Below are 15,398 nucleotides of genomic sequence, written 5' to 3'. Positions count from 1 at the left end.
CGGAAGAAATCTTCAAGCGTTTCGATGATCAGTTAATTGATCAGGTCATTGTTCGAGCAAACCTGCCAAACAGTTGATGTGAGAACCTGCTGCTTTTCCTTTTTTTTCTGTTTTCAGATGTTTTATTACCTAATCGATTAATCAGAAAAAATAATCGTCGGATTGGTCGATAACGGGAGAGTCCAGCTGCACTGATTGTATTATATTGGGAAGGTCTCTCGTCAGATATGTTGCTGGACTGTTTTCGTTTACGTGAAACCCCGCCCTCCCGAGGTGCGGGTCACGTGACGGAGGGCAGGCCCGGGCGCCGTTATTGAGCGCACCCTCCCCTCAGCGCAGAGGAAACGAGATGCAGGCTGTCTCCGGTAACGGTAACGGTTCTATTTACTGTCTTCTCCGCTCCCGAGGCGATGGCGAAAATGACCGTTAGACAGCGGAGCAGCTAAAGCTAACGGGAACCGGCGTCGCTGTGTGGCGGGAAGGCCGTGTCTGCCTCGGTTTGTTGTTTGGGTTAGCTGCCTTTGCTAGCTCTCAGCCTGCTTCTTTTTACGGTTTACCGGGAGTTATCCTCGGAGGACACCGACAGCCACTGCCCGGTCCGAGTTACGGTAAATCCGCACCGGCACTGCCTCTCATGATGGTAGGAGGAGCGCCGCTGTAGGAGGAACAAAGCGGGAAAGCTGCGGATGTAGTTAGCATCGGGCCTGAATACCAACACACTTCCACCCCTCCCTCCTTGCCTCCCCCCTTTCTTCCCTCCCCCTTGCTCCGTCGCTGCCCCTGGACTACAGACCCTTCCTTCTTCCATGATCACAATGGAGTCAGCCCTCAATCCGCTGCCACAGTTCCCAGAAAACTCCTATAAAAGTAAGTAATGGTGGGATGTGTTTCATACCTGTAGGCTGTCACGTACAGGTGAGCTGCTGACCTGTTAGTGTCGTTGACCTTTGACCCCTGCGTCTGCAGTGACGGAGGAGGATGTGAAGAGGCTGATTGAGTTCAGGGCATCCAACGAGGCTCTGTTCACCGGGAAAAGAAACTCTGCCAAGATCGCATGGAGGTATGAACCTTTGGCCCCTGACCCCCACCCCCCCAATAGGGAATTCATAAGGTTAGTGAGTTTCCCTCTCAGCTCACCTGAGTCTCCTCCGTCTCCCTCAGCACCATCCTAAAGGGTCTGGGTTTGGAGGGGAAGCTGACAGCAGACCAGATCGCCAAGAAGTGGGACAACCTGCGGACAAAGTACAAGGTAACGTGTGATGCAGAGAGGCCACGTCCGCACGAAGCCGTCTGACTTATAAAACCGTGCGAAACCGATCGGTGTCCACACTGACGGAGTCTCCAGGTGGTTTTAGTAGTGGGCTCTGTCCACAGTCCAACACCTGAACGACATGAAAACAGGTAAATCTCTTGTTCTTCTTCCTCTTCTTCAGTACCACAACAAAACTGCATCACAGCAACATCTGGTGAGGAGTGAGACAGACAGACAGACAGCCAGCTGATAACATCTGGATCCTATCATCGGAGTCCTGACAGCAGCTCTGCTGTGATCGGACAAATCCACGTTTAAATTGATGGATCAGAGAAAGTTAGAGAGGAGACTACAGGTCGTCTTCGCTTTACTGTCTCACAGCTCCGATCCTCATTGAGCCGCTACAGCTTCGTTTAGTAAAGTCTCAGTTCTCCCCGGACACAAGCCGGGGCCAGATGTATAAACCATGTTTACACCATTTCCCATATAAACTGGTCTTTATAAAAGGGAGAACGCGCCCACCTCACACAGACCTCAGACCAGCGCGCACACAGTCTAATGGAGATCTTCACCGGTTGTGTTATGATGACTTCGGTCTACACAGCGTTGTGTAAAATGTCCGTCGAAGGTGATTTTATGAAGTTCGTTTCAAATAATTATTCACGAGTGATGAAGTTGAGGGTTCTTTTTGTTTACATTTGAGCCGTTATTTCCCTGTCGATGATCCGTTTCAGTTCGAGCGCCACCAACGAACCATTGGTCGTCTTTCTGACCGAGACGTGACGTGATGACGGTTCCCAGGTACAGGTGATGAATCGGCGGTACGGGGGCTTTAAAGAGCCACGGCCCTGTGCAACGGAGCCGTTCTGTCCGAGAACCTCGCTCGTGCAGCACAATCGTGAAGCCGCGCTCGTTCTTCTTCTGTGCCTTTCTTCCCACTGACAGGTGACGGTTCTGTCGAACTGTGGGAGGCGAAGTGAGGCTCCTGTTCGCACACACAGCTTCGGAAATCTGATGAAGAGTACGCGTCTGCGCATTTCTGTCAGTTTTAATCGTGAATATGCAGAGTTTCATGCATCTGGCCGCTGGTGTTTTAATATTTACACACACTGAAGAGAGTTTAGGAAAAGCTCTGTGTTGGTGCTTTAGTCTGGAGGGAGGCTGAAACAGAGCGCAAAAAATGCGTCTGCAAATTTAAACATGTTAATGTGGACGTAGTCTTAGCCAGAGGCACCCGATGATTGTCGTTACACAAGTCAGACGAAGTGAACAGGTTGTGTTTATCTGAAGCAGCAGCAGGTAAGAGAGGAGCCTTGTCTACCACCACTTAGATAAGACATCCAGAGACTAGAGGGATAAGACACCTGAGTGTTAACTATTTGCTGGCGCATTAATAAATACTGGACTCATGCGGGAGATATGTGCTACGTCTAATGATATGTACTCTCAGTGACCAGTTTATTAGGTCCACCTGTCTAAAACTAAGTCAGTCCACTTAGTTTTAGCCAATCCACCAGTCCTGTAATAATCCTCCTCCATGAAGGTTCTAATCTTCAGTTTGTGTTGACACCGTTTCAGAGGTGTTGATTCAACTGCGGGATCATTTTGGAGGATGCGCCGTGTTGAACCGTACTGCGTTAAACACACATTGATATCAATGAGGGTAAATATCAGAAACACCTCCCCCCTTTCCATCCGCATCAGTGCAGTTCTTCTGTTTCTCAGCCCCTGCCTTAAACCTGTTTTGAGACCGTAATGAAGATGTTTGAGCTGCTACATGATGTGTGGTGAAGTCTGCCAAATGTAATACAAGTTAGAGCATCGATCTTATTTGGTCTCAATGTCTAGGTGCCTTTTACAGGCCTTAGAGGGTTTTAAAAACATTTACAAAGCACTTAAATATTTTTTTCTTGCCTGCTGTAGACAGTGACGTTAAGTGTGACCTTTTGTCTTTGGCTGCGTCTGTCAGGAGACGTTCTCCACCTCCACACCAAAAGTGACTCAGCTCACAAAGGACAGCTCCAGATTTTAGGGAAAACGTCAATTTGCCTAAATTAGTTATTTTTTAATAAATTGGATAATCCATCCATTTTTTTTCTGTCGCATTAATTGATCAGTTACATTACTAGGAATTATTGACGTGCAGCTGGGAAGAAATGTGATATAAATGTCAATAAATTGGTGTTCTTAATAAATAATTGTAGACTTTTATGTCTGCACTGGTTTTCTGTCATTCTTTGAGTGATATGACAGTGAAAAAGTTATTAAGTTGCATTCTGTGTGGTATGAAACGGTTTTAAAAAGTCTTAAATATAATTTGGTCGACACTACAGAAACCCTGATTTTCTCTATATGTCTTACATCGCTATTACATTTTCCTTTTTTGTCTAAAGACTATTTGAAGGAGTATTATTCTGGAAAGTCCCAGATCCTAAGGGATTGTGCTTAAGTCCTTTTGCTGGTTATGTTAAAGACAGGGTGCTGTTGTCAGCTATAAGAGCGATGAGATGAGACTCCAGAGTGTTCAGAAACGTTTGACTGGCCCTGTCCATACCTGTGTCAGTATGTCCTTTCAGGTGTCTCTAAACCCTCTTGTCTTCTCCAGGACCTGAAGCAGCCCTACCAGGGCCAGGACAACATCGGGGGCGTCGTGGAGTCGTGGCCCTGGTTCCACATCATGGACGAAGCCATGCAGGGTCGGCTCTACAACAGCAACCTGGTGCTGAGCCCGGAGACCGCCGCCAACGCCGGCCACCGCGGCAACAGCCAACCCAACCAGAACCAGGAGAACACCGACATCCTGGAGTTCCTCATCAAGACGGAGATGGAGGACACGGTGGCAGCGGAGACGGCCGAGGATGACGGGACGGTTCACAGCGAGGCTCCTCCTGCTGAGGGAGTCCCCATGGGCTGGAGGAGGATGACCGAGTGCTCCTATAAAAGTAGGCAGATCTGGCGGACTGAGCCCTGACACAAAGAGTTCAGCTGGTTAAAGGAAAAGATCAGTGAGCGGCAGAGCTGCTCATCTGATGATGAAGCTTTATTGAGTTTCGATTCGAATGCAAAACCAGACGTGCACATTTAGTGGGAACAGACCGACCGACCACAACATTAAAACCAGTTATGGGTTTTAACGTCGTGGCTGGTACAGTATATACTGTATGTGTATATTAAATAAATATACGGGGTATCTGCAAAGCACAGATTTTAGCAAAAACTTAAATTAACTTCAGCGAAGTCATTATTTTTCATCGATGAATCCTTTCATCCATTTTCTGCTGCTTATCAGGGTCCATGTCGCATTAATTAAATTAGTTATAGCGTCAGATATTATTGTTATTTCCTGCGGTGAATTGCTGATAAAATGTGATATAATAATAAATAATTCTAGTCCGTTTCATCTCTACTGGTTTTCAGTCCATACTTCCATACTGTTGTACTGGTATGATGGTGAAACAGGTAATAAATCACATTCTCCGCGGTATTAAAATGTCTGAAATTTAACCAGGTGTAGCCTGCAGACACCCTGTATATAACCACTTAATGATCACTCGATGGGATACAGAGAGAAATGTCGCCCTGTGAGAAGGAGGATAGACAGCTTCAGTTCATCAGCGGCTGCGCTGACATGCTGCTCGCTACGCGACGGCGGGGACGACGAAACCTGTTTAAATGTTGTGCATGCGGGAGAGGAGATGGCAGGTACGACGTTGAGTCTCTATCGGCTGATAATTACATGGCAGCAGGTGGTCGAGGTCCTGTGGAGAACTTCAAATTCAGTTTCTCACAGAGACGCCACATGCGGATTGAGCCACGACAAGCTGTCGGTTCAGGTTGGCACAAGCAGTAGAAGCAGTAGAAACCATGTCAGACCAGAACGAACCAGCACTGTGCTGGTCTGGTCTGCCCAGTGGTCAGGAACAACTTTCTTACCTAGAATGAAGTGGATAGTTCTCCGTGTTGAAATGAAAAACTGAAAGGCATGGGCATTTCAGCCGCCGAGGTTTTACCTCAGTGCAGTTATGGTGCGGGGTCATAAGTCGGACACAGTGGGTTGCAGTTGCAGTTAGTAGAAATCATGAAATAAGAGTTTATCTACAGGTTTCAGTGATGGCAGCAAGAAAAGGTCACTGCCTTCAGTCTCCTCCATTTTCCTACGAGGTGTTGTGGAATCTTGCATCAGTTTATGATATGAAAATCCTGTTTGGGCGTCGATAAGGAGGAACGACCTCGTGCAGGTCATGAATTTACTCATGGATTTTGAACTCACAGCTTTGTTGTTTAAAATTCAACACAGCTAGGAAATGGATACTGTTTCAGAGTTATGTTGGTGCTGTTGAATCATCTGTCCTCTTCCACGCTGTTTCATTCTCTTTAAGTCCATCTCAACTGTCTGTGTATGGGCACATAACTGAAAACTGCTCTTCTTGTCAACAGTGACTGAACCAGAAACAGAACGAATGATCAAACTTCGAGCTGCGAACGAGGCGCTCTTCACTGGCAGGAAACATTCAGCCAAACCGGCCTGGAGGTGAGTGAAGTTTCGGACGGCCTCTGTTTGACTTGAGTTCACTGCCTGCACCGGGACCAGAGCACTTTCCTCTCAGTCGTGCTGAGTTAAGGGACTGTAGTTCAACCTGGGTTCCCTCATGACTTGGCACCGAGTCGAAAGCTGAATGTTAAAGTCCAGAATCCTGGCCTCAAAGACTTTCAGTCTTTTCGAGCAGGCTTAGTAAGTGTGTGAGGACTCTGTTTTAACGTCTAGTGAATCTCCAAACCTTAAAGGTGCCCTGTGGAGCAGTGTTTTTATGAGTGGGTCTCCATGTTGTTTTTTATCACGCACACACACGAGGACTCGTAGGTGGCCTTATTCACATCCTGCTATCGGTTTCACGCCGGGTATCTGCAAGTCTTGAAAAGCCTTAAAGTACTGATTTTCTGGCCTGCTAAACGCCGTAATGTTACTAATAAAAACATTTTCATGTGATTTCAGTAAAACGCTGGCTGGAAAATCGGCACTACCGTTATTCCAGACCTCTGATGTTACGGAAAATTCATATGTGGACCTTAAATAAATTGTTTTTTAATTGGATAATTCTTCCACCCGTTTCTTCTCCCATTCTCTGCTGCTTATCCAGCTAATGTTATTATTGAAAATTATTGTTTTATACAGAAGGAAATGCTGGCAAAAATGTGACATAAATGTCAATACATTCATGCATGGTAAATAATTCCAGGCCTTATCATCCCTACTGGTTTTCATTATTATCCGTCATACTTTGGTCGATATGACTGTGAAACAGGTAGTAAATTGCATTCTGTGTGGTTTTAAAAAGTCCTTTAAAAAGTCTTAAATTTAACTTGGTGAAACTGTCTGGTTCAAAATGGTGCGAGAAAAGGCCGGGAAGAGGAAGAAGATGACTGCAGGCTAGTACATTTGGATGGAAACAGTGTATAGCTTAAAATACTTAATAAATCAGCTTTCCAGTTTTCTTATGAGGAAGGAAATACAGTCAACGCGTTTGTTAGACCTCAAGGATTCACACAGTGAGTTTAAGTGAGAAACACTGGGTGTAAACAGAAGCTTCTGTTTCTGTTTCCACAGGCCAGCTTTAAGAAACAACAACCATGACTGACTGGTTAGCGCAGCACATACAAACTAGGGAGGTCCCGATCTAGCGTTTTTAGCCGCAGTCCCGTTCCTTAATATTAATTATCTGCAAGTACTTCGTCAGATTCCATACTAACCTTCACCTAAATGTTGATTAAATATATATCTGACACACTGAAATAACAGCTGAGGATACTAAATCTGACACAACTTATTTTTCCTGAGCTGCTTGATCCAAATACTGAAGGTCCTGTTTCACAAATGTTACATTTACATGTTTAAATTATTGATCTGATATTAGGGAAAGTTTAACTGTGACTCCTGAAACTGACGTGAAGCGAGAAAACGTCTCACTCTGCTGGGGTTGTTGGGCTACAGAAACAGTCCTCTCTAGTTGAACAGCCGTGTTACAGAGTGGAGCTTCTCCACTCGCAGAAGATCTTTGGCTGAATTCAGACACACAAGCGTGAACGCTGAGTTTCATTTTGTTCAGAGTAAACATTAATCAGTGACGGCTGATATGAGCTGCTGTGATTAAAAAAGAGAGACGCTACTGTAGGTAGTGGATCTCTTTCCGTCGGAGCCGATGTTGCCAACCACCCAAGTCTTTTTTCACGTTCACACACGCTAATCTTCACTCTCGAGAAACTGGAAAAAACACAGCAGACTACAGTAGAGTTCAGTTAAAAAAAAAGAAAAAAAAAGATCAGACTTTATTTGGCTTTATTGTATTATTTTCTACAAACATGTTTTTAAGTAATATTTCCATATTTGGTTCTCTGAGTGGCGGCATAAAGCCTCTCTCGTCTCTCTTTGATACCATTTCCAAATGTCACATCCTCCCACACCTGGGCCCCGTTTGTGTGGGTTCAGTTTGAGAGTCTGCTGGTCTTCAGTCGGGGATTCAACCTGCGTGTCGTCTCTTGCAGAGCCATTCTGTACGAACTGGGTCTCCAGGGGAAGCTGACCACAGATCAATTAGCCAAGAAGTGGGACAACCTGAAGAGGAGATACAAGGTAGGTCCAGCCACCTCCAGCTCCAGAAACAAACTGTCCATGACTGGTTGTGATGTCACTGTTCAGGTGACACTGGGCCTCATGCAAGAACCAGTCGGACGAACTGATTTGTTCTGAAGTTTCACGTACGAGTGGTTCAAGGGAATTTCTCACATTCACCAATTTTCTCTTATTTAGAATATTCTGTGATGTACAAATGAAATTCAGAGGTGCTGGAGTACAGTTAGTCTGCCCTTCTCCACTGGGGGAAACCACTTGTTTGACAACCCTGTAGTCCCAGGCCAAAACTGCTTCAGTTATGTCCCTCTCAAAGTCTGGTTGTATTGCATCATTTTTCTTTTTCAGAATAACCAGCTTTGTTTGAAAACAAACATTCGTTTGAAGCGAATGGTTTCAGTAAAGGTTTATTCTGGGTTGAATATATTTGTAGAATTTAGGTTTCCCTAGAAAAAAGTATTAAATTATTCATCACAGAACAGCAACCGTCTAACCAGAGTAACCTGTGAGGTTTTTGGTGAAACTGACAGGAACTATGAGCTCACAACAGCCTCATAACCAATAAATAAAATAGGCAAAAACCGACGACGGGCAATAACAGAGATTTGCTCGAAGGTTTTACTCAGGTTTTACTCAAATTAAATCATGTCAGTAACCCCTCTGACTTCGCAAGGGTCGAGGCTCAGCACCTGGACTAGGAAAAGTTCATTAAAGCATCATAACCAATGATCAACAGGCAACTCTTTAATGATATCTGTGCAGCCTCGTTCCCACTAAAAAGAGTGGGACTGTAACGACACACAAACAGGTTTCAGTCAGGTGTGATAGTTCGCTTTGTTCATAAGGATCAGGGCTGCTCTGCTGGTACTGATAGGGTTGAGGAAAATACCAGTCAAATTTTTCTAGAGCCTGATGTGACGTCCAACCAACAGTCTGAAACCAAAAGATATTAACTTAATGGTGATGTAGCACAAGAAAAAGCAGCAGATTCTTAGAAACAATCAAATGTTTGGCATTTATTCTTTTGTCCGAAGATTCTCAGTTTACTCTATTAAGACCAAGAGAGTCAATAAATAAAACATTTCAGCACCTGGAAGCCATCAAATGCTTGTCATGTTTGAAAAATGACAATTAATCGATTAATGAGATTGTTGCCAATTAATTTTCTGTCAATTGATTAATTGTTGCAGCTCTATTCTTATTTCGGTGAAAGTAGTAATACCACAGTATAAAAATACTCCGTTACAAGTAAAAGTCGTGCAATTTTTACTTAAGTAATAGTACATAACTATTTTCACCAAAATTTACTTGACATATCAGAAGTAAAAGTGCTCATGATGCAGCAGAATGATCCACGTCAGGGTTATCGTAAAATTCTCTGTTGATCAACAAGTTGTTGCAGCTCGACCAATGATCAAATCTGTAGAACACAAATCTCCAGGCCCATGAACACGTGGCGTGAATCGAACTTGAAACACTTGTACGAGCAAACCTCAAAGAGAGAGTACGAGAGGTTTAGGATAAGACTACGAAAAGGTTCTTTCATGAGGCCTGGTGTTCAGGGGTTAACTCCCCTCAATACATCACAGGTTGTGACCAAATGTCGCTGCCTTCGCTTTTTTATTACATGACATCCGTGTGTTATCGTGCACAAATTAGAACAGTTAGGGCATAGTTCGTAATGAAATAATCGTGTAGAAAAGCAGTGACGTCCCTGTGAGCCATGGGTAGCAGGAGCTGGTGTTGGTGGCAGTGTTGGCAGGAGGATAAGGTCCCTCTGTGGACGATCTGTAGAGTTTTCTGTCTCTACCAGGAGCTGAAGTTTCCCGCTCGAGGCGTGGAGACGAACCCCAGCTCCTGGCCCTGGTTCTACCGAATGAACGACGCCATGGAGGGGCGTTTCGCCGGCGCTGCCCCCATCCTCACGCCCATCGTGGAGGACGAAGATGAAGACTGTGAGCCGCTGTCGCCAACGCCCAAGAAACGAGCTCGCCGGAGCCGAGGGGGGATGGCCGAGTTTCTGACGGAGTCTGAGATGGACCTGCTGGTTGACACTGAAGAGAAAAACGGGTCCACGGCCCTGGGGGAGCTGCACCGGATGGCCGAGTTCACCTACAAATGTAAGAAGTGATGGAAAACTGTATATACAAGTAGGTGTGCGCTTGTTTTATGAAAGATCAGTGTTTTTCCTTTTTTTATGACATGTCTATCCCTTCATCAGTCAAATCAAAATGAACTTCGTGATTTCATTTATTTCAGCCTTTTAAGGCCATAACTGGTAGAACCCCAGGAGTATTCACATTCTTTGGTAGGGTTTACTTTCTTTGATTCATTGGCCGAGTAAAAGTACAGAAGTATTATCACCAAAATTTCCTGATCATATCGAAAGTAAAAGTGCTCATTATACAGAATAGGCTGCATCAGTGCCATTATTTTCTAATGTGTTATGTGATATTTTTTTATTTTATTTTATTTCATGAGAGCAGCATTTTAATATTTCATTGGTCAAGGTGGAGATAAGTTTAGATTAATAATTTTTTTCCGTTGCTCATCTAGAACAGTGAATATCCTCTTATAAGCTCATTATGTGTTTGTTAATTAGTGACCGTCAGGGAGCAAGGGAGAGAGAGGCGTAATCTATTAAGTAAAATATATATGAATAAATACATGACGTGCAGCATTTCCCCCTGAAATGTAGTGGAGTAGAAGTAGAAAGTAGCATAAAATAGAAATTCTCACGTAAAGTACGTCAAAAGTGTCCTGTACAAGAATAAATGTACAGGACACTTTCCACCACTGCAAGTTGTTTTTTTTTTTTACTAAACCTGAAGAAACGATCTGTTTTTGGACTTGAATCATTACACTGGTCGCACTGAAACAAGATGTCTCTGACAGCACTGGCTAGAGAATGTCTAGTGACACTAATTTGAATGACCAGTAGATTACTGAGTGGACCGAACATCTGGACCCAATCTCTAGATCAGACTGACCTGAAATGTGCTCAAATCCACAGGATTGACCAACTGAGAGCAGAGTAATCAAAGAAGACACCGTCAAGTGCGTCCTCAGACACCAGTCGATCAGTTTTTGGAGATTTCTTTTGAAACACGGTGAATTTACCGGTTGGCCCATGGAGCTGCCTGCATCATGTTCACTTGATGAGCTGTTTATCCGTTGTCAGATTTAAAACTATTTGATGGGGCGTCCTGATGTGTAGTGGTTCAGACGCGTGCTGTATGACCACACTGACCCCCCCCACCCCACAACATCATACCCCTCTCTCTCCCTTGCTTCCTGACTGTCACTATCCAATAAAGACATAAATGCCCCCCACCCAAATAAAACGTTTTTTAAAAACCTCTTTGACCGTTGAGTTCTTGTGTTGGTCCTCTTTTGCAGTGACAGAAGACGACACCAGACGACTAATTGAGTTACGAGCTGCTAACGAGTCTCTGTTTACTGGGAGGAGAAACACTGCTAAACCAGCCTGGAGGTAACGGAGCACAAAATAAAATACGGTTACTAATTTAAAAAGATTTTGTTTGGTATCTTGGGACTGTTTGAATTGGGGAAAAATACTCACCGTAATTCTTTTCTCTTTGTTTTGGAAATAACAAAAGCTGCACTGGTACATAGTAATGACTAACAGGGCTAAACGAATCGTAGTCCTGAAATCGCAGCACAGAAATAAACTGGACTAAAATGATGAACAGTAGTCAGCATCCAGCTGGAAACGGAAGATTACAGAATATTTTACACTTTGTAATATGTTTGTATTTGTGCTTTAAGTTTAACTTATATGTATCTTTAGTATTTTTTTCTTCAGATCACTAGTGATTTCCACCTTAATTAGACCAAGTGGTTACGTATCTATTTTGCTGTATGTGAAATGACTGAGACAAGTTGCCCTTTATATCATTGATTAGTTTTGTTTTGTCCACAGGGGAATAGTGAAGGAGATGGGTCTGACAGGGAAGATAACACCTGACCAGGTCGCCAAGAAGTGGGACAATCTGAAGACCAAATTCAAGGTGACCACCCTCCACCGGGAAACCCCCGTCTAATTGCCGTTCGGAGTTCGCACTGAGCGGCTGTGAAAAGGCCATTTTTGCCTGTTAGTCGTGCCATAGCTTCCGAGGACACGCAGGCCGGAGGTTTTGCTGCCCTGCGCTCCTCTTAATCGCTCTCTCTGCCGTCCTGTCTCCCTGCTTGTCTGCAGGACCTGAAGTTTCCTCCTCGGGGGATGGAGAACCAGACTAACCCGGCCTCGTGGCCCTGGTTCCAGCTGATGAATGACGCTCTGGAGGGACGTCTGGCGGGGAAAGCTCCCAGAGTGACGCCCGTCTGGACCAACGAGGAGGACGGCGTCTTCGGCTCGTCCCCTCCTCCCGACAGAGACTGTTTGATGGCAGAGAGGAACAGCGTGTCGGAGCTGGAGAGCATGGTGGGGGGGGACAACACCGAGGCCGATGGGAACGTCACCTACATCGACGCCAGCGGAGAAGAGTGTTCAACACCCTCTGACCTCTCTTACAAAAGTAAGACAAGTCAACTTTGACTTTTCAGTCCTGTTTTCTGTGTTTGTCAGATAATCTAGATGTTTTTCAAAAGCTTATTTAACCTAAAAAGTAGGAGACTCTTCCCAACCCTTCTCTTTGCAATATACACCACCTCCTAAGGTCTGATTATCTGCTCGCATGGCTTCTCGTATCACTGCTACGCAGACGACACCCAACTATACCTGTCATTCCCGCTGCCAGGTGACCCCACGGTCTCGGCACGGATCATGAAGTACTCCATACACACATTTAGCAGCTGGTGATTGTGCATCTATGTATGCATGTCTGACTGACTACATGTCCCTCTAATAGCTCATTTCTCTCTACTGTTTGTCTCAACACCTGTGTGTCCATCACAGTGACAGACCAGGACACCAGGAGGATGATTAAACTACGAGCTGCTAACGAGGCCTTGTTCACCGGGAGGAGAAATGCCGCCAAAGCTGCCTGGAAGTAAGAGGCTCTCTGTTAAGGATAAATGTCATACGGCAGCTGACGGGCCGTATTTTCTCGTGGATGTCACAGTCTGAATCTGTCTTCCGTTCACCGTGTCCGTCCTCCCTCCCTGTCTCTCTCTCAGGGCCATACTGAAGGAGCTGGGGCTGCAGGGGAAGGTCTCCACCTACCAGATGGCAAAGAAATGGGACAATCTGAAAAGGAGATACAAGGTAATCTGTTAACTGACATCCATTCTGTTGTAACCACATTCAAGCCTGCTTTGAAGAATAGGGCTGGTGTTCAGCTACGTTTTTATTATAGTCAGTAATTCAGTACTATGCGGCTCTCAACTCCGATCCCATTCGTTCCTACCGAAGACATAAATCTTTAAAAACTTTTCACACCCCGTTAGCGACTTTTCTTCACAGAAGCACCCAGCGACAAATCTAGCGACTTTTTGGACAAACCTTTGCTACTTTCCGTGGAAGAGAGTCACCAGTAATGCCCCGCGAATGTGAGGTCAGGCTTCCCTCTCTGAGAACAGCTTGACTGGGAATTCAGCTGCATTAAATGACTGTATATGTGAGCACAGAGAGCAGGAGAGAAGCAAACAGACAAAGGACGGTCCAGCCAGATACCAGGGTTTGACCTGGTCTAGTTATCCACCAAACAGGAGGAAACTGTGCATTTGTTGGGGACTATTTTCTGTGGTGGATTAGTCCACATTTGGTGCTGTAGTGAGAATCTGGGGCAGCTCCTCTATTTTGTTTTATTTATGTCCCCTCTTCTCCCTTTTTGTCTCTTCGCTTTCTCCTCTCCTCTCCTCTCTTTTTCATCCCTTTCTCCTCTCCTTTCCTCTCTTTTTCCTACCCTCCTCCTCCCCTCCTCTCCTCCTCCCTCCCCTTCTCTCTTTTTCCTCCTCTCCTCTCCCCTCTTCCTCCTCCTTCCGCCGTTCCCTCCTCCTCTCTTTTCCTCCTCCTCCTCTCCTCTCCCCTCCTCCTCCTCCTTCCGCCCTTCCCTCCTCCTCTCCTCTCCTCCTCCTCCTTCTTCCCTCCTCCCCTCCTCCTCTCCTCTCCTCCTCCTCCTTCTTCCCTCCTCCCCTCCTCCTCTCCTCCCGCCCTCAGGATCTGAAGTATCCTCCGGTGGGGATGGAGAGCGTAGCAGACGGCGCCTCCTCCTGGCCGTGGTTTCACCTGATGAATGAAGCCATGGAGGGCCGGCTGGCAACCAGCGCCCCCCTCCTCACCCCTGTAACCCAGGATGACGAGCAGCACCCTGACCCCGCCCCCAGGCACAGACCCCGCCCTGCCCCTCCCCCTCCCCCCGCCCCCTCCTCCGACTACGGACAGGAGGCGTTCTGCGACGCCGCGGAGCAGAACCAGCGCAGCACGGACGCGTGCGACGGGCCGCTGGGAGGACTGGACAGGGAGTGGGAGATGGTGGAGAGGGAGAGGACGGCGCTGGAGCGGGAGAGGGAGATGGTAGAGAGAGATAGGGCGGCGGTGGAGAGAGAGAGGGCGGCGGTGCAGGCGGAGAGGCTGTGGTTGGAGAGAGAGAGGGCGGCGGTGGAGCGGGACAGAGCCATGGTGGAGCAGGAGAGGGCGGCGCTGGGCAGAGAGAGGGAGGTGCTGGACCAGAGGGCCTTGATGCTGAACTCGGTAGGACACTCCGGACACCTCAACGCCCTCATGTAGACCATGATGCTCTGGGGACGTAGACCGTCCCTGTAGAGGCGTTGCCGGTGGTCTGTCGAGGAGTAAACCACACTGACAGACCGCTGAGGAAATGTAGACCTGGTGCACCACTGTGGAGAGCCACGTTTAGATGGTGGCTGTTGGTCTTCCACACAGAGCTGGTGACAGACCGAGAACGGACCTCGCTGGGTGACTGGTCCTGGAGATGTACACCACCCGGGGGTGTTGACCATCTTAATAGGAGGGCTGCACAGTGGTGGTATAATTATCTCAATCATGATTTTGGCCTCCAGAGTCAATCCCGCGTTTTTCCATTGTCCGTCTCACTCGTGTCTGACGGGTCCGATACACCGGTGTTGCGATCAGTATAGTTGTCCACACGGGCCGCGTGATGCCTCGCGCTTTACTCGCTTAACTGCACCTTGAAGCTTATTTTTAGTTTGACGATCGCAGACCAGTTCCAGAAAAATGAAAACTCACACAACACACAACTCTTCTCCAGTACATCACCCGGCTTTATTCATCCGGGTGGAGTCTAAGGCTGTTTCCAGTTTCCTTTATATACAGTACAATATATGTGATCAATTTATCACCATAGAAACCGTGTACACACTTTTTACAAAACAACAAAAATGTTTGACCATAAATAGAGTATGACATGACAAATGCACTTCTTCATCTTAACCCACACACGAGTAAAAAGTTTCAACATCCATTTTTCGATTCGAGTAAGTAAATCGTTTTTTCGTCGTGTATACAGATCACCGCCATCACTTAATATTACAAATCACCCATCTGCATTTGAACTCAACATCTCTATCCAACGACCA

General features: G+C 46.2%; 1 protein-coding gene across 1 annotated transcript; it reads left to right on the top strand.

Annotated features, from left to right (window-relative positions):
- The first annotated feature begins 248 nt into the window (after window positions 1–248).
- Window positions 249–14,568, top strand: LOC120793092. Its single transcript, XM_040132780.1, has 13 exons — window positions 249–867; window positions 967–1,060; window positions 1,162–1,249; window positions 3,858–4,194; window positions 5,690–5,783; window positions 7,793–7,880; window positions 9,691–9,997; window positions 11,277–11,370; window positions 11,821–11,908; window positions 12,097–12,415; window positions 12,796–12,889; window positions 13,017–13,104; window positions 13,999–14,568. The coding sequence occupies exons 1-13, from the start codon at window positions 807–809 to the stop codon at window positions 14,566–14,568; spliced, it is 2,322 nt and encodes a 773-aa protein (XP_039988714.1). The 5' UTR covers window positions 249–806.
- The last annotated feature ends 830 nt before the right edge of the window (window positions 14,569–15,398 follow it).

The sequence above is a fragment of the Xiphias gladius genome, chromosome 8, assembly GCF_016859285.1.
Source record: "Xiphias gladius isolate SHS-SW01 ecotype Sanya breed wild chromosome 8, ASM1685928v1, whole genome shotgun sequence".
NCBI classification, from domain to species: domain Eukaryota; kingdom Metazoa; phylum Chordata; class Actinopteri; order Istiophoriformes; family Xiphiidae; genus Xiphias; species Xiphias gladius.
The sequence above is the reverse complement of the archived record's forward strand: the minus strand, read 5'-3'. Positions and strand labels throughout refer to the sequence as shown.